General features: G+C 41.6%; 1 protein-coding gene across 5 annotated transcripts; it reads right to left on the reverse strand.

Moving 5' to 3' along the window:
• Positions 1-213: 213 nt before the first annotated feature.
• On the reverse strand, positions 214-24531 carry usp19 (ubiquitin specific peptidase 19). 5 transcript variants are annotated; one of them, XM_084367067.1, is made up of 27 exons: positions 24188-24529; positions 22728-23085; positions 18183-18311; positions 17727-17863; positions 16919-17491; positions 15215-15599; positions 14772-14928; positions 14599-14670; positions 13134-13249; positions 12176-12414; positions 11714-11906; positions 11088-11221; positions 10816-10974; positions 10526-10636; positions 10289-10399; positions 10043-10144; positions 9786-9926; positions 9563-9681; positions 9280-9423; positions 8273-8664; positions 8065-8175; positions 7687-7903; positions 6932-7084; positions 6577-6743; positions 6265-6440; positions 1326-1471; positions 214-493 (listed from the first exon to the last, which is right to left on the reverse strand). In XM_084367067.1, exons 2-26 carry the CDS (start codon positions 22918-22920, stop codon positions 1331-1333), a joined length of 4572 nt encoding a protein of 1523 aa, XP_084223193.1. In that variant the 5' UTR covers positions 22921-23085; positions 24188-24529; the 3' UTR covers positions 214-493; positions 1326-1330. The 5 variants fall into 5 exon arrangements, with proteins under 5 accessions (XP_084223193.1, XP_084223192.1, XP_084223191.1 ...); XM_084367066.1 differs by having other exon boundaries at positions 214-1471; XM_084367065.1 differs by lacking the exons at positions 214-493; positions 1326-1471 and adding an exon at positions 1588-4356 and having other exon boundaries at positions 12176-12408; positions 24188-24531.
• Between the last annotated feature and the right edge of the window lie 607 nt (positions 24532-25138).

Raw genomic sequence — 25138 nt, forward strand, 5'->3', positions numbered from 1 at the left:
CCTTCCTTCTGTATCGGTGTGTGTAGATGCTGTGCTTGATTAGTCAATGAAAGCAATTTCACTCCTTATCGTCTCTATAGCTCGAATTTCACCAAGACTGAAAAATACCTGATAATATAATTTTCCCAATATCAGGACGATAATTTATCAGGTCATTACGTATCGTTTGACATGTTTAATATAACCATAAAAAAAAAAAAAAACACTAATGTCAGCAGTTCCCAAAATTGTTTTATTTAATTTATATTAACCATTTATATGTATCCACAGCAGTATTCTTAATGATCCCCACTTTATATACGCGGTCCATTACAAAGGAGGGGAGGGGTGAGACTGGACAACTCACGCAAAACTGAAATAGTGAAATGTAGCAAAGTTTCAGGGGGAGGGGTATTTCACAGGGTCCGGGGTCACAGCCTGTATGAGCATGCAGTCATGCACATTTCAGTTTATACTGAAGCCTTTTGACAATTGCATCCACAGGATCGAATATCTAAACAAGTACAAAAAAAACATAATGAGAGAAATAATAACATACACTACAGCAACAGAAGCCAAATGAAGTTTATAAAGCGACAAAAGACAGAAAAAGCGTGTGTCCCTCGATATTAACAAAAAGTAGCAGGTCAGCACCCGTCTCACGTGTTTTACTTTACATCAATTGCTACAATTCCAATCCATGTTACAGAATTGCCTGCCACAAACAAATCAAACCAGGTAATACGTCAAAAAACAACAGAAAGATAAAAGGATTTACACACATTACAACAATCTTCACTCCCCAAATTTAGCCTAATAATCGACCGCAGCTTTAGCCACGGATTAACAGGTCAGGTCAAGGTTAGTGGTCGGGTTTTGAACCGAAACCAGACCACAAGGTGCGTTGGTGCGTGGAGGCCTGGCCGGCTCCCCACTGATCTGTCAGGTGGTTGAGTTTGAACTCCTGTAGCAGCAGCTTACGATGAGCTGCCAACAGGAGCTCAGAGGTCACAGAAGTGTGTTCGCTTGTGTGAGACTATATGCACTGGATGAATATTACTACATATACAGTTCGTTAAGGGTTTATCAATAGGTGAGTACATTAATGTGAGTATATTTGATGATGTGTGTCTAGTTAGTACACATCTACATCTGAAGGTCTTTAACAAGTGGGCGCAGTAGAGTCCTCGGAGCCCACCTCCAGTTCTGACACTGCAGTGTTGTGTTGACACCAGATTCAGAGTCGTGTAACTAATGAGCACTGATGTGTCTTTAGCTGAGGGGCATCTTCTACTCGGGACCTCCGTGGATCAGCCGCTCTGATCTGGACTCCCTTCAGTCCTCACCATGACTAGTCCACCTCCTCCATGTTGCTGTAGGATGGCGCCGTGCACTCCCCAGAGTGGGCGAAGAGGTCAGAGGGAACCTCTGGGGTCAGCGTAGGTGGTCCTTCAGGATCCAGGTCTGTCCCAAATAGTGACTGGCTAGAGGCCTGTAAAATAAACCAGTGTTGACAATAAATCATGCTGGTTTAGTATTCTGGGAGATTTTATCTGTTTGGAGAAAATGGCGAGGTTGTAACATGACTTGTAAATAATATACATAGACTATAAACAGATGGAGATTTTATTTCCAAAAGGAGTACAAGGTTTAATATATTAGAGAGCAGCATTGAGGTGCAGATATCTAGATACATTATTGCAGGGAAATTCAAATAGGTTATGATTTTTCTTTTAAATACAGTACTAGTACATAGACCTTAGATCAGTTCATTACAAAATACAAGATTACTCTCTCTAACATTTTATAGTACACACACATACATAGTTATAGCTTTCATTTACACCAAGTCAGCTTAAAGGGGAATTCCACCAGTTTCACACCTCAAAGTGTGTTAACAGACAGAAAAAGTAGTACAAAGCCTTTTGTGGCTCCAGAGGAAGCTGCATGTAATCTGATAAATTCCCTCCAGTAATGTCAATGGCTGCTGCATTGTGGGAAAGTAGGTGCTAGATTTTGAAAAGCAGTCCACTGGTCTAGCATTGCATATGCAAATGATCAAAACTGATACAGCAGAACCAGGGATAACAAGTTTTAGTCCAAAACCTGACACCTGCATTACCCACAATGCAACTAAGCCACTGAGTGACATCACTGGAGGCACTGCAGTGAAGAAAAAAAATCATAACACAAGCGGCTTCCTCTAAAGACATCAAAAGGCTTTAGGCTACTTTCTTCACATATACAGTAGTACTCCAACACCTGTAAACACACTTAGATGTGTAAAATTGGTGGAGTTACCCTTTAACAGCGCATCAGCACCTGTAGTTTAAGAAAAGCTCAGCTTGTGCAGAAAACACCCTCGAGTTCAACTTCAACTGTCGGGACAATTTTAACATCCACTGATCCCACTGCTGCCGTTTATGATGGGTACAACGTAGTAGTGTTTGATGGGCTATAACAACTCAACAGACTTCAGTCTTGCATATGTCTAAGTCAAGTATACACAGTCTGCTCTGAGCTATGGCGAGCATTTAAGGCAAACGCAGGTCACTGTACACCGCATTGATACCAGAAGAGCTCTGGAATTTCCCTGAGTCTCACGTACACACAATCACTGCAGCAGCAGCAGAGGAAACACATGATCTGTGGACAGTTTCAGAACGTATTCAAATATTTTAACTGATGATAATGTGATAAAGTCTTTTCAGGGCTTTAAAATAAGAGTTCTTATGTGTGATTAAAAAAACAACTTTGTTTTAGATTTTTCTGAAGACTAATTAGGATATTGAGTAAATTCATCATCAGTTAAATGTTCATCTCATATGGTTTAGAGAAGTCCAAAACTGTATATAATCCATAACTCCACTCAAAACAGTTGAACACATTGAAAAACATTACATTCAGAAGTGGACGGTAGTTCCTTAATGACTGCAAATTCCTAGTTTAACCTGGCTGTGACAAGACTGCATGGTCAAAAAATGCAGGCTTGTCTCAACGCGACTGTCATCTTATTTTGTGCGATTTCACCACTGGATCACTGTTCACTACATTTCATCCTGAGAATTTAAAACCCTCACCTGGCTATGGCTTAAAAGAAACTAAAACATTCCAATAGAAACCAAACATACAAAAATTATGGGAATTAAAAAATGACAGTGAACTACAGTACATATTGACAATCAAAAAATATAATGGAGGCAGGACACAAACAGCAATTTTAAAGGTCCATAAATCAATTGACATCAAAAAGGCTAAAGCAATTGGTCACACAAAACAGAGGCTTCTCTTTGCGTCATGATATAGTATTTAAAATGAGTCACCGCTGAAGTGCCTCCTCACACAAGCTCCATTCATCCATTTGCATTTTCACTGCTGGAATTTGCAATCATATTCTCTTAAGAGTGTAGTGCAATAAAAACAAAAGGCCTTCGACAGTGGTTTCATCTGCAGTTTTCTTTTTGTACTAGAATTATTCTATCATAACTGTCATCTTAAAAGCATTTCATACATTACTGTACAACTATGTCACGAAACAAATCTTAATTAAAAGGCTCACTTACTAGCTTAAACCACATCTCATGGTCTTCAATTTTTTTTTTCTATAAAGATCAAGAATGAACGTCCACGCTCGACTATGAGCTCCAGGAGGTCATTAAGGCTGTCAGAGCTCATCATCTGAGAACTACTTGCAACAAATGTGACACTAAAAACTGCAAATGTTTTGAAAAGCTATCATTCACTGGAAGCAAGAGTCCATACAATGCATAGAGGCAATGTAGTGAATAGTGAATAGTATTCTCAATATACTGGAGCTGTGTGCTGACAGTATCACTGGACTGGAGCTTTAACTACACAGTTTTAAGTGTCATATAATCTCTGAAATAGTGCCAAAAGTATTTTAAAGGGTTGAGCCATGTAAAGTTGTACACTTCAAGTGTTGGATAGGATGCTGAACCATTTTACTAGCTGAGGACCAATGGGTGACAGTTCTTACTGAAGAGTAGTGATTTAGTCGTTCCATTAAACCTCTCCTTGTTTGACCGACATATTTTCTCATTTCTGAAGGCGACGGCCAAAGTACGTCCCCCTCTAGCCACCTCTAAATTCCACTTTGTACAGAAGGGGGTAGACCAAGTTGATAAACAGAGCAAACACGGCTGCCAGGGTGCCCAGAACAAAATATCGCACACAGTCATCGTCCTGATAGTCCGACATCCTCCGCCTGCGGCGCCGTCGCACCGACCCTTCACTTCTGTCTTCGTCTTCCTCATTTCTGTTCCTCGACGTTTGTCCCCTCCGCAGCGCTGATCGGAACAGTCCACCTTCATCGAGCCCCTCCTCATCTTCCTCCAGTTCTTGCCATATTAGAGAGGCCTGCGATTGGCGGAAACCTGTGTCAGCTTCTGGGAAAAGGCGTGGTCTAACAAATACTAAGATTACAACTGGAAACATTTAGCAGGTCTGCCTGACAGTTTCACATCAACCATGGTGATTATGGAGATTTGTAAAGAGTTACTAACAGGCCTTCTCTGTTAGTTATTTAAAATAAACTGGGCCAGTCTGAGAGGCTTGTTTCTCAGAAATCAGATGGTTCAGTGTGGAGGAAATTTACATGATTTAAAAGTCAACACACAGTTGAGTAAAACAAAAGAAAATCTTCAACGTTTTCCTCAAGCCCTCTCCTGCCAAACCCCATTATAAGAAATGTAGGTTTTACCCATTCTGTCTATAACAGTTACCATCATCGTACATATCAGAACAAAAAGTTAAAAAGTTAAGGCATATGGTTGAGGTTGACTTTGGCTTCAATATTTACTACAAAACTGACATAAAAATGTATATTAATACAAATGAATATGCCTTTAAAATAATTGAATAGAAGTAATGAGAGATTTTTTTTGTTTGTTGGTTTAACATGACAACCATTCATCCCATAAGATCACACACAGTCTCATGTCATCATCAGCATCGCAAGGTTACACCTGACAACCTACGTATGCGATAGAAACTCATAGACCAAGATCTCATCTGGATACAGACAATAAAGTGCATCTCCAGAGAGGCAGGAAGTAGGGACATCAAGAGTAGAATACTATATGTAGTTTTTCCCAACTGAACTTCTTAAAGTGATAGTTGGGGTGTTTTGATGTGGGGTTGTATGAGGTACTGATCCCTAGTCAGTGTATCACCTGCAGTAGATGACTTTCCGTTTCTGTCTGTGTGGAGAAGCAGCACGTAGCACCAACAGGGAAGCAGAGCATTGTACTGCTAAACGTTACCAACATTACAGCAAAGATGTATTTTAGCCACCTTAAAGAACGCACACCTACAAAAATATATATCTGCTTAAATGCACCTGACCCGGTTCCCTCTCGGCCATCTACTGCAGGTGATACACTGACTAGGGATCAGTACCTCATACAACCGCACATCAGAAGACCCCAACTATCACTTTAACTCCTTATGAATTACGGAGGAGCATTGACAGCCCTCTCTCTGTTAGTCTCATCAATTAAACACAAATTTTTACATTTTATCAAGTTAAAGCTGCACAGTTCACTGAAGCTACAAAAAGTAAATTTCACAGGATGCTAATGCTGCCTGACAGCTGAGCTTCACAAGTATCTCAGTGATGGATCTTTCCATTATGAACCCACTGAGCTGGACTTATTAAGCATCCCACAGCACGAGCTCCAGTCAAGACTAATTGAAAGGGGCCATATGTACTCAGAGACACTTAAAACACAGACATCTCAAATAAGAGCCACTAAATACTGATCATTCCTGATGAGTAGCCGACACATTACAATTCACAATGCCTGGAGAGATATCGGCAATCAAGTGTCAACTTAGCAGGTACAATCTGATTCTATATCATGTATAATAAAAACATGTGACTGTAATGGGATGCATCTGCAAACATGTGCTCCTATTTTATTTTTGGAATTTTTCCAAAACACCCCAAGCTAATCCATTTATACACTGTCCATTTAACTATGGCCTAAACTACAACACCTCACACTAGCATTTCAAGGAGTTATTGTCGCCTCTATCAGCCTGATAAATTGGATTTGAATCAGCAGACATTGTGTGTACAACAAAAGTCAGGAAGGTGTGAAATCCAAAAGATATCTGGAAAGAACTGGATATCAGGAGTCTCACCCAATAGTTAGAGTGTAGAAAATATGAGTTAGCTAAGAGATATCCTAACTTTGGATAAAAAATTCCAATGTGAAAAGCTCTTTTCACAGACCCCGTCTCTTATTGTTGTGGCGCCCTCACCTGGCTGGCAGTAGCTCCTGCAGAAGTGGGCGACTCTGCTCCTACAGGCCTGAGGAAGCGCGGCGGCCTCTCCACGGGGGAGTTTCGTCGTCGGTAGAACAAGACGTAGGCGTAGCGCGTCACCACTTGACTCTCCTCCACCATTGTCACGGTGCTGTCATCAAAGAGACGCCAGCCTGTGGAGAAAGAGGAGGAGGAAGAAAAGAGGTTGGCCACAGAGCGGTAAACAAGCACCAGAGAAAAATGTAACACTAGTGAGAGCTACTAACAGTTGTAAAAGATGGGAATAAAGCTCAGTGACTGCACACTCACCAACGTCACTCCGCTGGCTGTTCTTGTCACTTGGCAGGCGAGCATAGGCCGTGTAGTGGCCTCCAATCATTCCTCCATAGTGGTTGATGACTGCATACAGGTCGTAGATGGGCGGTTGTTGCATCTCATCCTTCTGGCCAATACAGAACTTACTCAGATCCAGATTCCTACAACACAACATTATATCAGAGGCTCAGCTACGAAAATGTGTACACACAGTACTCAAAGGGGTTTCACCATCAAAAAGTTGTTTTGCATGTGAAAAACATATCTTTTTACATTAAAGTGAGTAAAGATAAGTGGTGTGTTGCAGAAGCATAAGTGGTGGAAATTCTGCTTTTTACTGTGCATTTACCTGACAGGAAAGTCCACCATGTCGTTGATTTTATCCCTCCAGATGAAACTCCTGAAGGAGAAGCGTTTGAGCTGGATGATCAGAACGTTGGGCAGACGCCACAGCAGCAGCTGTTTGGAGGCCTCTCGGTGCTGCTGGCACTTTGGACAGTACCTTAAAAAAACAGACAATGTTAAAGACCATTATTCTATAGTCCCTGCTCTCCAATGAATAAGAAGGACCAAAAACTCTACACTTAAGTGATGAAATGTCTGAAGTACTCAGTCGCTTTCAGGTTGAAAATAAATAAATGGCATGCATTACGAGACTTTCACGCAGGTGGGGTACAAGTACCTGATGAAACAAAAAACCTAGGGCGCCCCGGCTTGTATCAACCGGGGGTCAAGGCCATCATGGTACATGACAGAGTAAGTTGGTTTATTATGCGTTTGTTTGTATGCTCAGCAGGAGACGACCAATTATTAGAAATCAAGGAGACAGATAACTGATAATAGCAAGAGATATATATTTGCAGTAAAAATAAAAATCTTTTGTGTCAAAGTTGAGAATAACCAGTGATGGAATGTAACTATCTACACCTTACTCAAGTACTGAACTTAAGGCTAAAAATGCAGATACTGATAACTGGAAAAATGGTGACTACTGCCCTGATGTACCACTAATGCTCAGGCAGCCTAAGCCTTCTTTCTGATGTGTATGTGCCCATCTGCCTTTGTTGGTTAATTCATTTTTTATCAGTTAAATTCTGTCCCTACCATGCCTCCTCTGGTGCCAGCACCTCTGGCTTTGTGAAGAGGTTGAGGCACTGCTCCAGGGTGAAGTGTCCTGCTCTGGCTGTCTCGCTCAGGGAGCCGGGGTCCTCTTCATACTCCAGCTCCTTGGAGCTCACCAGGACATACTCCTTCAGGCGCTCATTGTTTTTCCACACCAGCTCCAGGGTCGCATCCTCTGGGAGGTCGGCCAGCGCGTCCTCTGCAGAGTTTGGGGCGAAGTGGGGAAAAACAACGCTGGTGTGTTAGACTCACTTTCTTCTTAAAAATGAACATGCAATTTTTCTTAAATCCATCTGATATAGAAACAGGATGACTGGGAATCTGACTAAATATCAGTAATTAAGGTATTTGTGGTCAAACCTCTCTCATCCAGCCTCTGTTCCTTGTTGTTAGAGTCCAGCAGAGCGATGTAGAACTGACTGGCATGACCTGATGCTGACTCACTTGGATGCTGATAGCCTGTTACTGCAGCTACAAAAAAATTGAGAAAATGAGGAATAAAAGGCTGTAGAGACTAAAAAGAACAGTGACAGGAATACTAAAGCATCTGTCCATCAAACGTTTTTACCTTCTGGCCGCACTGCCTTCTCACAGGATGTCTCTTTTTCAGCATGAGGGTCCAGAGAGCAACAGGAAGCGGAGGAGACAGGCTCAGAGAATCCTGAATCTGTAGTCCGCGTTGTAGGGAGGGAGGTCTGGGAGGAGGAGAGGGAGTCTGACTCCCCAGATGGGAGGGCCGAGGCCTGAGCACACTCTGCCTGGGACTCAGGCAGCTGAGAGGGGCTCTCCAGCTCCACATCGCCTGCTCCTTCAGCACCGCTACCGCCCATGGCCTCATCCCTGGGCCCAAGACTGTCAGGAGATCCTGCTGGCATTGAAGGGAGGTCACCCCGGCACTGAGGTGTTTCAGGGGATGTCCTGCCTGACTGGAAAGGGGGCTGGAACACATTGACAGAGAACCTGTGCAGACAGAGATATCGTGGAGATAATATTAACAGCTTATATAAATGGCTGACTCCTTACAGGGATGGGCTTCGTCATCCAGCTACCAAGAACCACCAGGTGTCACAATGATGGCTGAATAAAGATTTGCCCTCCTGAGTGGAGGATGGACAAAAAACAACTAACAGTTCCTCAATGTTGTAACACACAGTTGAAAGCAGGTATTGAAAGATTGGTGTTGGTGCTTTATCTTTTAAAAAAACAGCGGTGAACGGATAGTGTCTTTGTATCCCGAGTTGTGTTTAGACACTGACACAGGGCCTAGAATTATGTATCATTAATACTCACACTTTTTGACCTGCACCTCTCAGTGCAGGTCAAAAACACCTGTTTTTGACCTGCACTGAGAGGGGGAAATGTATCTTTAAAAAAATAAAAATAAAAATAGGCCCATGACTTCTTTCCCAGTGCCAGGAGACAAGTTTGCCTCTCTGTTTGCTTGTTTCTTTTGAAAAAGCAGCAGATTAACCTCATTAGACTTCACCCAGAAGGCGTTAAACTCATTTGACAGAGACATTCTGAATTAGACACATGTTTTTTTCCAGAGCTGATGATGGAAGTTAGACTGCATACCTGGAGTAACCCTCCAATAGCTGGGTGAGGCGGGCGTAGGAGAGTCGAGACTCGGGCACGCTGACCAGGAAGGGCAGGCCTACATTTTCTGTGTTGGGTCGACACAGACCCTTGTGATTGGGCCAGTGGGTCCTCTGACACACTCTGGGAAGGGAGTAACCATGTTCATATAGAAGTTAATTGATGTAATTCCACAAGAAAATGAAAGATGACTCAGTGTACATTAAAGCCTAACAAATGTGTTTCTAACAATCTTGATGCTAATTCTTTTGGTGGAACTCACTGATTGCAGTAGCCCACGCGATAGCAGCGAGTGCACCGCTTCAGCTTGTCTTCCTCAGACACTGGAGGCTTCAGGCAGGCAGCACACTTGGAGATGGGGATATTGGGGACCTGCAGTCTCTGTAGGTCACAACAATGGGTAAGTAAGGAGCACCCTCTCAATATCAGTAAACACAAACATTTTTTACTGTTCTGTACAACTGAATGATTCAGGGTTGCATTACCTGCTGCACTCTGAGCAACACCACTCTCTCTTTGGCAATGTCTTTGGAAAGCACCTCAAAGCAGAACAACATGTCGGAGGAGGACACTGTGTCCAGGGAATGGGACGGCAGGAACATGCGCTGGAAGCGGTTCTTCGCCACCTGAGAGAGAGAAAAATAAAAGTGTCCTCCAACTGTTCCAATTCTGCTTCTCTATTTCTGACTTAAATAGAAATTTCTGTCATAGTATAAAATCTGAAATATTGTAAGTATCTAACCTCTGCCAGCCTGAGGTTCTCTGGTTTGACCCTGACATTCCTGGAGATGGACTCGAGGACTTCAGCAGTGCTGGAGTTCTCCTTGCTCACACTCACCAGAAACTGACACACACATAAACATAAGAAGTATTTTAGAAAGTGAGACACATGAAAGGAATCTTTAAATTATCTCAAGACAAAGCAAAGTCACATCTCTGCAGTTCACTGTAAACTGACACTGCGAGTAATGTGACCGTTTACACTTACCTTGATGGGTTTTTTATGAGGTTCCTTAGCATAGTAGAAAACTGAGAGCACCTTTTGTTTCTGGGGCAAGGGCACAGGCAGGTAGAGGAAGGGGTCAAAGGTGATGGACACCTGAGGAAGAAGACATACGTCACAAGAACATGAAAGTAGGTTATTCATCACTGTAACAAGGCACAATTCTCAAGTATTTATTTTAAAGTAAGTCAAATATTTTGTGGAAAAATAATTGTGTGTTACCTTGGAGCATGTAGGGCACACGAGCTTCGATTTAAACTGGCCTTGGAAGAGGTCCACTATGAAGGAGTCATTTCTCATCTTGTGTCTCTGCCACGCCTCCTCCGCTACCACCTGCACAGACAGACAAACAATATCATCGGGTCAAGGCTTGAGTAGACTGTAAAAGGAATGGTAGTGGTTATTTAAAAATGAAATATCCCCGAAAGAAAATTTCTGCAAAGCTTTTCCTGCCAGAGACTTTAAACCCAGACCATCTCTCTAGATATATCATAGGTGAAACAAACACCCACCTCATCCAGCCGTCCGTCAGAGTCGACCGTCTCTGTGTACGGTTTATTCTGGATGCGATTCAAGTCCTCGTGAAGCCCGTCCAGTAAGAAAGCCATGAACTCCTGGGCATCGTGCTGGGCGTAACCTGTAAACTGACTGGCTTTACTGGCCACGATCGCCTGCACCGACACAAACACACAACAGAAAGGAGGGAAACGAGGAAATGAAAACACTGATCGTATTCTCTTTGCTATGTTTTGCATAAACAAGTTTCTGGGTGCTGCTCGTATACCTTGAGTTTTGAAGGTTGGAAGGCATGATGTGTTCCTTTCCAAAGGGCCCTGAGCAGCACAGCAAAACCAATGGCCAGCCTGCCTCCTGTTCCCAGCGGATTATTACAGTTAATTTCTGCCTCAAATGCTCGATCTGCAGGGGAACAGAAAATACAGGTATAAGATAACGAGATAGACATCAACCACAGAGTTAAAGTCAGTACTGAAGTCATAGTTCAGTCAGCTAATCATCCCTACAACATTAATTGTTTATCCACCCTTCAGCTGAATAGATCATGTCCAAAGAACTGGGTGGCCTAGATTTTGCAGCAACTATTTCAAGTTTTTAAATGCTTGAAGTGCAGTAAATCTGGCTTATGCAGAGAAAACTAGTGGAAGTTTAATGAGTGGAGTCCTCATTAAATTTACCCCTGTGGGCCACTTGGCACCACTTTCATGTCCGTGTTAGCAAGCAGAGGCAGCCAACACAACTAGAGATAATTTGGGCAGTAATTGCTGTGATAGCATTATCAGTTTATCTATGTACCCAAGCACTAACTAAACACACCCAGTTTCATCTCTTAGCAACATTACAGGTCTTTGGCTGTAATCGAGAGCAGTTTATCACAATTGCATGTTACTTTACCATGGAAGTAATCCCTGAGTTCTCTGGTGTTGGACAGGGATTGGATGACACTGTTCATGAAGCAGGTGTTGCCCAGGTTGACCAATCCTGTAAAACCAGGCAGGCACACCTTCTTCTCCTCCTCTTCTTCATGGCGCTCGTTGCTGGCAGGAGGTGCGTGGGTCATAGGCTGCACCATGCATGTAGGTTTAGGCTGAGACAGGAAAGATTTGGACAAAGATTCTACAACTTCAGTTCCATCGTCATCTTCACTTCTGCCTCCCAGCTACTGGACAACACTGCAATGCTACTATCCAAACATCAGGTTTTAATTGTTAGTACTGCTTCTGTTCCCACCTTTTTATTCTTAGACTGATAACAATACGTTGTCAAACCAGCCATGGTACAAAAACAGAACTTTCCTTTGCCTCATCTCTTCAGTTTTGTTAATTTTTTTATATATATATATATATTTCTACTTACCGTGGTAACAGTGGGCTCTGTCTTGGTGATGGGAACATGCTCAGAGACAGTACGAGGAGCCACAGTTTCCAGACCGCCATCCTCCACTCTGGATGAGGCCTTGGGGGCCTTGGGTTTCTCCTCCCCAACCCTCGGAGGCTCCTCCTTGGCTGGCAGGCTGTGCTGGCTGCTGCCAGGCTGGCTCTTCTCCATGCATGCAGGGCCGGAGGGCACAGCCACTTTGGCGCCCCCCACTGCACCTTAAACAGAGGAGAATGCCGTTTGTGGTCAGTAAATTAAGTTTTTTCAGGGCATACTTTAAAAAATAGAAAAAATCCCTCAATTTGGAATATTTTCATAAAATGTAATGAATGTACACATTCTTTAGTTAATACAATACAGCTGACAAATTACATGTTTTCTGCTATTTCAACAATCAGTTAATTGCCATATTTTTGCTGGGCTGAACTGAAATTTTGGTAATGTTTATTCTCCAGGTCTGTCATTTCCAGAGGAAATCTGTATGTCAGGTGAGTCATTTAAGTACCAAATATGGTGAAAAAGGAAATTCCTTGAAAGAAAAGCTCCTTTCAAACCCAAGAATAATTCATTCAGTATTCAGTAATTACTCTAAAAACTGAGAATATTTTGACTTATACAAATGTTTTCATGTTCAGCTGACCTGTGTGTTCCAACTGAATACTTTTCCCCAACAGTAATTAGAAACAAATTACACAGGACTTTATAGAAAAGTTCTATGAAAATTACTAGAAGTAATTTGGAATTCAGACCATTTCATGGGTTCACAAGGGCACCAAGCCCTGAGGGGGTTAAATTCACCTCAGCCTCAGCCACACATTAGCTATATTGTTAAAAGATATAGTTTTAATAGCATGCATAAATCACATGTTTTCATATTCATGTTTGTGAGTATATCATATAACTGTATCTATAGTGTTAGCACTGCATAGATGTAGACCTTGTGTTGCAGGTGCTTCCAGACCCCCCCAGCGCTGGCTGTGCCTCTTCTTCAGCGTGATGTCCAGTCTGGACGGGGTGAAGGAGTAGCTGCACTGCTCAGGCTGAATCAGGTTCCTGTGGCACGGGACAGAGATTTGTACACATGTCAGACTGACAAGAGGCTACAGCTCAACACCAATTATAGTTATTATACTCAGAGGTTAATTTTTATCATTTTAACATAATGATTATTAAATGAATGAATGAAAGATACTTGAAATGACACACAGGCTGTCAACTACCTTGACTTTCCTCATATGGTAAAAAAGCTCAGACATTAAGAGCTGCTCCTTTGAAAATCATTTCATTTCATTTTGAAATTCAACCAAAGCATAATGAATGGCTTGATGAGTACTTTAGTAATATGGCACAAGTGTTTCAGAAGAATCTTTATGCCTTCTACACTAACCACATTTGGGCCAAGTATTTAAAAACAAAACAACAAAAAAAAGTAAAGTATTTAAGGAAATTAAGAGATTAGAAGCACTAATGCTTTGGCATAGTTTGTATATTCATGGTTCATGAGGCTTCAATAAGTGCTCCATAATTTGTTGCTGATACTAAAGATGGTGGCTAGATTTCCTGGAACGAATTAAAGTGGAAAAAGACAACTTTTTTGCTTAAACTTATCATTATGAAGTAAATACATGGTAATGGATGTAGAAAAATGACACCATAAGTGTTTAAATTGGTTCTCTGTATGCCTCGCTTTCATTATGCTACTCTGTCTGCCACTGGGCTGGATTTTTGCCGGAATAATTAAGGCTTTTATTAACAGCACAAGGTTAAGTGCTTCAGCTATTACGCAACCAAAACAGGAGGAGGATTAGTTTTCCACAGTAGCCATCAGTCGCTATCCCCGGGTATATATAGTCTAACAACCGGTATAACTATAGAAATTCTATATTCTATTCTATTCTATTCTATAGAAAGAAGGTAAAGAAGAGAGTGATAGAAACTGATGAAAAAAAGAGTGAACAGACAGGCATTCACTCAATGGAGAGACCTCCAGTGTTGTGTCAAAGTCCGTTTCCCCATCAGTGCGTGTTCCCTCTTACTAGCAGGTTCAAAACCGGCATTCTTTCCTTCTTTCAGTAAGTAACATTACCTGCCTGCTCAAATTGGGACAAATCTTACGCTTATTGTTTTTGCTTTGGACACTAGCCAGGCTGCTAGCAGTAGTCATGTTGGTAATGCTACCACAAGCCAATGCTAGCAGCCAGAAAATAAACAAGGAGCCACAAGAAAACCAGGAACAAAAGAAACATTCCCATGTTTCTTAGAAATTCAGAAAGTTTTTAAGCACTATGTTTCCACTTAAATTCAGTCCAACTGTTCAGATACACAATTGTACAGGAAAATATCTCTGCAACTGGCCATTTAAAGATGACTTTTTAAAATTTGAAAAACACATGACTGGTTACCTGAGTTTGACCTGCCACTTGAAGACTGTGTTCGGTCCACAGTCTGAATGAAGCCGCAGAAAGTTGGTATCACTGTAAAAGGAGAACACAGACAGATTATTCACTGCCTGTTGTTTAAAGTTTGCTGAAATACCATAACCATGCTTTATTGGTAGCATGTTCACGTTCACTACCTCGTCTGGAAGATGAGGGTGAAATCCTGTTCCCTGAACAGGACCCTGGCCGTGTCCCTGCAGATCCCCTTCATGTAAACATTAACCACCATCAGGTCCGTGCCCTTTTCGTACGAATCATTCTTCATAAATTGCAGGTTAATCATCGGCTCCGGGGCTGCAGGAAGTTATTACATATATTAACAACTAACAAACAATTAACTCAAAATGAACTGCTGAAAAATAGTGCTGACAAACCAAACTATGTATATGCAGTACTAGGTTATATCTTGATCTAGCTACACAAATTGTATATACATAGATTTTGTGTCAGTGTGACCGTTCATATAAATCCAATGGAAAACAGTCAGTTTACAATCAAACAATGACAATTTTAACATCAACATGTGCATGATAATTCAATACCAAGTTCTTCTGCATTCCCAAACACCTTCTTAACTAACCTTCTTGTTGCTTTAATTCCAGAGCAGGCTCCTCCTTCGACTGGTCCCTCTTCTCCTCTCCGTCACAGCTGCCCTGCCTCAGGGCTAGACTTGGTGACTGGCCTCGCTTGGCAGCCGCTCCAACAGCTGGTACTGAACCTGCTTCTTTTGACCCAAGCTGCTGGCCGATCAGAGTATCCTGCTCTGATTCCTGCTCAACAGGCTTTTTCTCTGGCTCTGAGTCAGTTCTATCTCCAGACGTTTCTGGAGAAGCCGAGTCCACCTCGTTGTTCAAGGAGACAGGTTTTAGGCGGTCACTGGTGCTGACGGGAGCTGCTGGTTGGCTATCACTGCCATGTGCTGTTGCTCCGGAGCTGTCTGACGACTGGCTTCGCTTCTCTGCCACCTGAATCAGAAAAGACAATAATTGTTACTCTCTAGAGCCTTGTAGGCACTGGAAACCAAGTGAGCAATGGATTCTTCACATTTGGCATGGTTTCTGCAACTCCCAGACAGCTTGATTCTAGTTCAGACAGAGGCCATGTACAGTACAGGATCAGTAATTCTTTCAAAGCTTCGGCACAGTTGACTTTCAACACTAGATGCTGTGAAGTCACCTCAAGCTACTGTGTGAACAAACTGCAAGATTGGTGACAACCAACAGGTACGGAGTTCATTTGCGAAGCAGTGATAAAGTCTGAGTTTTTTTTATTAATGTTTAATAAAAAGGCAAGTCTCTTCCAAGCTCTTGGAAACTTAAAAAGGCAGAGCCCACACAGGCCAGATGGTGTTTTTGGCTGTAATCTCATAAATCATAGTGCCGAGTGATATGAGGACATTATCCAATTATCATTTGTTCGTCATAAATTAAACTCCAGCCCTGCAGTCGTGGGGAAATATTGTTTGAAACAAAATATGTTTAGAACCATTTCTAAATCAACTGTATCAGATAAAATAATGCAGTCGCTTGTTGTTGAGGTTCTTACAAGGTTCAAACCAGTCAGTCAGTCTTAGATGAGTCTACTCTAAGGAAATATTAAAACCATTGGTTAAACCATTTAAACCAGGTAAGCCAACATTTATTAACTTATTACATAAATGGTATAAATAAAATTACTCAACCTACAGTTTTAGAGCTGAAACAATCTTTAGTCTCTACCCTACATTTAAAAATGATCACTTCGGCAAAAATAAGTGGAAGGCGTAATTATACACACATCATGTAGGTGTGAGGCTGTCAGAAAAAAGGGTAATGGTAAGGGGAAGGTAATTTTCAAACACTGAATCTGAAAAAGATCCAAGAAGGACCAAAATGTTGTCATTATTTAACTTTTGTTGCATGTGTGCGGGCATTGCCACAAATTCTCTGGTTCCATCTTGTCAAATGTTAATATTTTGTGGTTTTCTCAGACCCCTGAGATAATAAACGGAAAACCTTTGGATTTTGGAGTTTATCATTAAATAAAACATCATTCAACTGCAGCAGTCCAACTCCAGCTGCTTAAGTAGTTTTATAAGTTAGTTTTTTAGAGAATGATTTGACTACAAGTTAACACATTCAAGCACTAATATTCAGTCTTCATGGCCTTTACTGAAATCACAAATAAGCTTAATTATATTGTTAATGCAAAACAAATAATAAAAAAAGGACATTTGAACATTCCAAATGAAAGCAAGCAAGTGTGCTCAGATATCCAACAGATCATCTGTCACACCAGTTCTCACCTGAGTTTTGTTGGTATGGCTGGTAGCAGCTGCTTTCTGTTCCTGTCCACTGCCAAGTCTTTCTGCTTTGTTGTCTCCATCTCTGCGTTGTGTTTGTGGGCTCCGACCAGCGGGCAGGTGTGTGTGAGGAGCTTTGCCATTGGCTACTGTAGACTTGACAGCATGTGTGTCCCTGTCGACCGGGGATGCGGCCTCCTTGGTGGTCTTGGGCGGCTGTACAATGGTGCGCTTGGCACTGGGTTCCTGAGGCTGCTGCTCACCTCTTGTGACCGTAACGGGCTTGCTGGTGGTGGCTGAGGCATCTACAGCTCCACCTTTCGCCCCTACAGAGTCCGTGGTGGCCTTGTCGCATGCAGTTTTGTTTTTCATGCAGCGCTTGACGCCCCGCTCAGCTTTGCCACCGCTGCGCCGAAACTCGCTGTGTGCAGGTGAGGAGGGCGGCTGGGGCTGGAGTTGTGGCTGCGAGGGGGACAGTTTGGGTTTGTCTGATGAATCCAAGGCAACAGGCTTCATCTCCAGCTCCTTGTCATTTTTGGTCTCTGTGGGAACTGCCTCCTTTTCCTTCTTGTTTGACTGAAGCAGAGCACACAGAAGAAAAAACATTTTTATCATTTAATCAAAAGCAGAACGAGTTGAAGACCCTGTTTACCATGTGATGCCACTTAGGTGCCACCCATGATTAATGAGACATTTTCATGAAATAATATGCAAAAATACTACATTTATTATTCGGATACAAACAAGAGACAAATGCAGTCCTGCAAGGACAAACAGAAAACATCTCTCTTTATTATCTTATATAACTCACCTTAAGTGAAGGCCAGATGTGAAAGGGAATCTTCTTCTGCATGATGACGTGCAGCAAACCTCCCTTCTCTTTGTACTGGACTCTGCTACACGAGGCCTCAATTTCCTCCTGCAACTGGCAGCTCCACTCCCGTCCATCTGAGAAACGCAAAAATGCATACAGATTCTATCAGAGCTGAGCAGGACTCAGTACATCAAGTCAAAATAAATAGTGAGACTGCAGCAAAGACCAGATACACGGGTCAAAAATTTTAAGGCATACAGTATGTTTAAGTTAAAACACATGGTTAACATACAAACTATTGAAACGGGTTCAACTTCAATGAGGCCTAAACCCAAATGCACGACTGTGCCTGTTCCTTTGTGATTTTACATTTATATAATTCAACCAAGTTTTATTCATTTACACTCGACGGCAGTAGTTCCTGCTAATGTTACATGCGTTATTATGACTTACCCGGGAAGCACACATGGCAGTGTGTATCAGTGAAGGTAGTGTTGATATCCTCTATCCTCTGCACACCCTCCCCACAGCGCAGTCTCACAGTCACTTCATTGACATTCTGCTTCCAGTCCACAAACACATCTGTCAAACACAAAGGAAGGGACAGTCACATGGAGGAACTTGACAGACGGCACTTTCCCTTCATATCATGATTATGGGAACACACCGATCAGCCACAGTATTACCTGTCAGTACACAGGTGAAGTGAATAAGATTCACTCAGTGTTCCAATCAAACTTTTAAGTAAGAGCAGTGGTGAACACACTGTATCTCTACTACCCTGAGAGAATATAGACACACACTCTGAAATGCACCTGCTCACAAATTCACATTGGGCATACCGCAGCACTCACATGCCCAAGTGGGTCAGTCCAGAGCACTGAGGCAGAGACTGAAGCACTCAGTACAGTGAACTCAGCAATCACAGATGGGACATCTAAAATTATCCGCGCCACACAAACTGTACACTAAGTAAACAATTGCATCAAAGCAAACGATCAACTTACTTCACAAAATATGCTACCAAGCCATGAACATGCTTTTCAAGGTAGAATCAAAAGCAGAAACTTTAACAAAATATATCCAAACATGAAAAACAAACTTGTACCATTTTTCATGGTGGCCTCAAAGTCGGAGCAGTGGTTTAAAATAAAATGTCATCCAGGTAGTACGAAAGCTACATTCCCTGCCAGCGAAGGAGTCATGGACACAGTTCAGTCTTCAACAACTAACTAGAGAGACTCAACTTTCCCACCGCCACTTCTTCACTCTCACCCTTCTCTCTAACTTAATCGCTCCAGAAAAGGTCACAGGCAACACCCAATCCCTTCCAGCTGGTGGCAGTTGCATTTCTAGGAGAGCCACACCACAGTGCACTCTCATGACTGGGAAAACTCCACACTAACGTTCATGATATTAACACATCGAGAGTGCAAATGAAATATGTTAGTCCTCATGGTCACGCATGTAGATTTACAGAATTTATGCCAGAATTATGGCACAGAAAAGGCAAGAAAAACTGTCATTCTAATACTGTGGACCATCTGCACACTGAGGTAAAAGTGAATAATGAGAGGATAATTATTGAAAATGCATGTCAATAAAAATACAGTACAATAAAGTACTCAATTTGTTTTTATCATCATAATAACCATTAAGGATAGAACAATTATTGGGGCAGGTATTTATCTATTTATTTATTATTGATTATTTGTATCATTTTTTTGTGCGTCTGTTTGTCAATAAAATAAATTAATTTAAAAATGCAATACTAAGGCTCTGATGCAGCATCCTTTCTCTATCTGCAGTCACCACTGGTCTCACTCAATGTCACATCCACAACACTATCTTATTGGTCACATTTCACGAGTAATAGCCTATCAGCAGTGAACAACATGAGTCTGCAAAATAACTAGTAACTTAAGTTATCAATTATATGTTGTGTAGTGGAAGTATGAAGTAGCAGAAAACAGAAATACTCAAGTATCTTGAGTACTTTAAAAGTTACACTCCATCAATAGTTATTCTAAATTTTTGACACTAGGATTTTTAATTTGACTACAAGTGTATATTGGTTCCAAATATAGGTTACCAGTGTCCTTGATTACTAATTATCAGTGTTGGAAGTGAAAAACCTATCAGTCAATCCCTTAGTATTATAGCATTATCCAAAAATAGACACATAATGCACCCAAGAATGTTTACATTAAATCAGTACACTAATCTAATGTTCCGTCCAAAAGATATATCTAATGATTGCATAGGTCTGCATTAAAAAACAAAACACAGCCTGGTGTTCTCATGTATCGTATTCACTGCATTATAAGCCAGAAGTAACCTAGTATTTGGCAATGTTCAAAATGCCTTCTGGTAATATTCAGCGAGGCAACACAGACAACAAACAGACAATCCAGCCAAAGGGATGCCTTGGTCCAGTATCAGGTATCCATGTGTTGTCATCAACACAAGATCTATTATTAAAGGTTTACTTAAGCCTCTGGTCTAATTCTATTACAACAAATATAATCAGGTACATAGGGGTAAAAAACAGATACTACCACAACTTTCACAATTTTTTTTACTTCAAATTTTGCCCCATTTCTGACAATTCAACTTGATGAAATGTGTAAACCGGGTATGTAACTTTTGATTAACAAGGGTTAAACAAAACAAGGCATTCACATCTCTGATCATCTACTATAATCAAACACTGGGTTGATCCGAGCTTTACTTTCAACTGTAAACTACTACAGTCACTTTAACAGCATGTGATTAGCATTCAGTATTGGCAGATTTTTAACAAACCAGTTCTGTGGCACAAAAATTAAAGCACAACTGCTTTGTATTGTTTGAAAGACTTGTGTCCCTACCGACTTCAGATTTGTATGGTGTGTGACTCATCAGACTCTCTGGTCAAGGGCTTATAGGTAATGTGATAGCCCCTGTATCAGCATTTCTATCTCCAGGGATGAACCAGTGTCAGGCATATCCATCACATGAAGCAACTCAATTACAGTTGAGGGTGTTTTTAGTCATGTACAATGTGATCACAATATGGCAATGATCACTGTGCAGCACAAAAAGGATGTGGAATTATTATTTTTTTCCCCCCATTTGAACACCTACGGGGAGTAGCAAGCAGAACACAATGTGTTTCAGAGTAAATACAAGGATATACCTAAAGCTAAGGGAAACCACAAACCTTATTTGCAAGTGTTGTGCAAGGATTATGCTGAATATCTTCAGCATGACAACCGTAATAAAAACTTCAATGGTCAGGCAAGACGATCTACAGTTCCCTGTTAAAACTTAACTGAAGATTTATCCTGAACACAAAGCAGGGTTTATCACTAGAAGAAAATGTTTTTATTGTCAAATGTTTGTGGGGGGGGCGTTAAAAAACAACAACAACAACAAATCCTCTTCTTAATGACCGTTCTCTTCCTACAATGCACATTTTGACACAAGAACTGAAAGGCATGAAACCTCATAAAGAAAGCTATAATCCGCATCCACACACCCATAAGTAAGAGTAATGAAGATGGAGAAAAATACTTTTGATGAGACGTACACGGCCCACATTAAATGACACAGGAGAGTACATACAAAGTGTTGAGTTCATTAAAAAAAAATTTCAGGCAGCAGCATCGATTGCAACCGAAGGAAATGATAATCACACAACTGTGAAATAAAAAAAATAATTAAAAAAAAATGTATAGACAAGAGAAACTACTGAGCAACTCATGTGACATGAGTATATCTTGTGTAAAAGATTGTTCAACAGGTCAACAGATGCAGAAACTGCTGCATCAACATCTAAAACAATTCGTATCATAAACGTGTTAATGAATGACAAAATAATCTATGGTTGGCTCGGCACGACGCAGCCATAACACACCCATAACTGATCTCCATGCAAATCCATTTGACAGACAATGATTCCAAATTATAGGCCAAGCCTTTATACAGCAGCAAGTTTATGTGACCTACATTTAGTCCACACATCATATTTTAATATAGGGCAACTAATGACTATTTTAGATTCCGATTCTCATTTTCTTGATCAAATGGCTTAATCAATTGGTCTATAAGTTTCCAGAAAGTTGTTTGAAAAAATGCCAAACACATTACCCTGTAAGCTAAAATGATTTCTTAAAAATGCCTTGTTTTGTACCAACAGCCCAAGACATCAAGATTGCAATCACATACGACAAATGACATGCCGTTTTTCTAACAACCATGCATTGTTTACATCCATGTATGCTAGCTGGCATTATTCTTCTTCCTCGTCTTTGTTGGCAAATTGCAACGTTTCTTGGAGCGCAGCAGGATGTGCATGTTACAAACAAAATAATGACCCACTTGTAAAAAATACTGCCCCAAAGCACTTCTACTGGTCATCCTGTGTATATTTTTGACCACTCAGTATCATGCATGCAAACAAGGACACATGCACACGGCAAAGAAACAATCCTGCCTACAGGACAGGCAGGCAGACAGACTGACAATTGGCGGCTGCAACATACAAAGTAGTGTAGCAATGCACCAACAAAGGCAGGAAAGAAGAAGACAACAACGACAACAACAACAACTAAATATTTTATGAGATAGGCAATGCAATAAGTATGTTTGTCGTATGTAGACTTCAACTATATGCTTATGCTTATGTCTTGAACAAAGAATGTAAACATGACTTTGTTTATAAGAAAAATCAAGTTATCCAAGGTGATGGGGCACCTTGGATTCTTATCTGCTTACACAGGTGTGCTACAATTGTCAAACAGGTGTGTAAACTACAATATAATGCTGAAATGCACTACCATATTGGCATAATGTATATCCATTTTATAATATATTAAAGCATCTAAACGGCAGTGGATTCATAATGTTTCATTCCATTTTTATTTTTTAGAATGACAGTTTAACCTGACAAATAATTTTCATATTCATCATTAACAAATATTGTGTGGGTTGCACAACACATCTGGTCCTTCTTACCTTTCTTGACCTCTGCAATCACCCCGTCTGCAGCTGCTGCTGCCCTCTTGGCTTCTCTGCTCTCTTGGTTGGCCCTGTCCTTCTGCTTCTTCTTACTGGTACTGGAGGACAGGTCTGAGCTGTTGTCCCGACCTCCTCTCTGCTGAGCCCCACCACGACGGCCCACTGTCTCGTTACCACCGCTGCTGGCCATCTTCAGGCACTTGGCACTGACAGGCCGCCCGTCGCCAGAATCACTACCGCTGCTGGGGTCTGGATCTGAGGTGTGCCTCTTTCTGCCTGGCCCGGCTATCTTGGCGATGATACTGGTCTGAACTCTCCCAGAACAGAATCAGGAAGGCTGCTAAGGGATGGGGACCTGAGGTGGAGGGCAGAGAGACATTTAATAATCAAGACTGTAATCTGTTTGGCATTATCTTAATTATCATTCTAAATCTAACAAGAGTGTTAAGATAAACAACTCAGGTGATCAAGACAATACAAACACTCACACAAGAGAGGGACAGAGGTTTACTGTTTAAAAGTAATAAGGAGCTTAATTTAAGTAAGTACAACAAAGCTGAACGAGACATGGACATGATGTTTTACAAAAGGAGGCATATGACTGCACATAACGTGCCGAACTAGAACGACGCTGAGCCGTGCCTCGTTTCCTTAGCATAGCAACGGCAACTGGCTAGCTTGGACAGTCAAATGACAAACAAAGGACAACAGCTAAATCAGCCATTTTATTCGGCGGTCAGTACATTACATTTACTAAAAACATGGGTAGTGAGCATTAAGATAGCTAGCAAGCCAAACAATAGCTTCTCGTCCCCAGAGTTGTTAGCTTGGCAACTGGTAAGTTAGCCGGCCAACTGCAGAGGTTCGTTTAATTTAAGACACAGGTGTTTGCGGCGAGTCATGTGCCCGTCGATATGTCCCTTTCTTTCACGTTTATCTAACGTGATATTACCGACAATTATTCTTGTCAACCCTATTTATTGGAATAAGCAAATAGTCTTCATTTAATAACATAACCGTTATATGAAAGCATCTTAATGCTAGTCCTTGTTGGGGTGTTTGGGACAATGCAATCCTGAGATGGTACATTAGGACTCGATGTAACGATACTGTATCCAAGTTAGCGGTCTTGGCTTTATTGACCAGAAATAACCACCCACATTTTTACTGCATAATGGCAGAGGACATTTTATAACTCGCTTCTCAGTACGATCACTGGCACTATCTCTAATCTATATGTTCCGGCAGAGCGCAGGACAAGTCGTGCAATCAAACGCTCCTACAGTCTTCGAGAAGCTAATGTCATTAGCTACATCAAGCTAAGGCTAACTGACACGAAAGGGTTGATATACGGCTCCCTATTTACACAACCAAAACAACATGACATCTCGTGACACCTGATGCCCGTCCGTGATTAAAATACCAAATCAATATTTACATAAAAACAGGAGACTTACGGGGCTTCAATTTGGCGAGAATTGAATGTTGTTCCTGCCACACACACGAGCTGCTAAGCTCCTTCACGGCCGCGGGCCGCTGCGCTCCTGCCCGCACTCGAAACCCCGTAGTCCACGGTGTTTCTGGAATGTTCTGTCATTTATCCAGGACCCATTTCTGGTAACTTGAAAGCAGTTATTTCAAAGAATTAAACAAAACACAGCATTTGAAAAGGCGCTCCGTCTGGCGTCAGTTTGGTGTCATCCGGCCTCTGCGGCGTGGGTCCTACTTTGTTTGGAACAACATACACTGCTGCCCGGCCAAACCTGAAATGAGTGCGCGCACAGGCCACTTCCTGGCTGGCGCGTTCACGTGATCTGTAGCTCTTCCTTTACCCCCACATCCCACCCCCCTCTCAAACACACACACACACACACACACACACGTAAAAATACACATTAGTGTTTTTTTTTTGCTGTAGGTTGTTTACAAAAAATGGATTGTCAACAGTAGAAGAAGGAAACTCCCAAGGGCCAGGTCAATGTGCACCATTTGTGTGTTTACCTAATCTTGAGGCCCTATCTTGTTGAGGGGGCCATCTGTTCAAAACTCATTTTGATACCCTAAATATCTCTTGTGAATACATTTCCTTTTTCAGGTGATTCAAACTAACAGACACACAGCAGACCCAGGATAGCACACAAGTGCAAGAATACTGGTTGGTTTCAGGCGCTCTTGGCAGGGCCGGCTGGGGGAACTTCTGCTTCAAATAAAGATCATCCCAGATCCACCACAGTCAAATTTCAATGGCACTCACGTGTCAACTCTTTATATGGGCCCATATTACCATCTGAGGAGGGGCTGACAGGGCCATAATACATAGACAGCCTACTATTTTTAGACATTGTCCTGAATGGCACTCTGAACCCTGTTTCATTCTCTGAGTCTTCACTTAAATGTTGTTGACAGTG

The sequence above is a fragment of the Pagrus pagrus genome, assembly GCF_965226575.1.
Source record: "Pagrus pagrus genome assembly, chromosome: 11".
NCBI classification, from domain to species: domain Eukaryota; kingdom Metazoa; phylum Chordata; class Actinopteri; order Spariformes; family Sparidae; genus Pagrus; species Pagrus pagrus.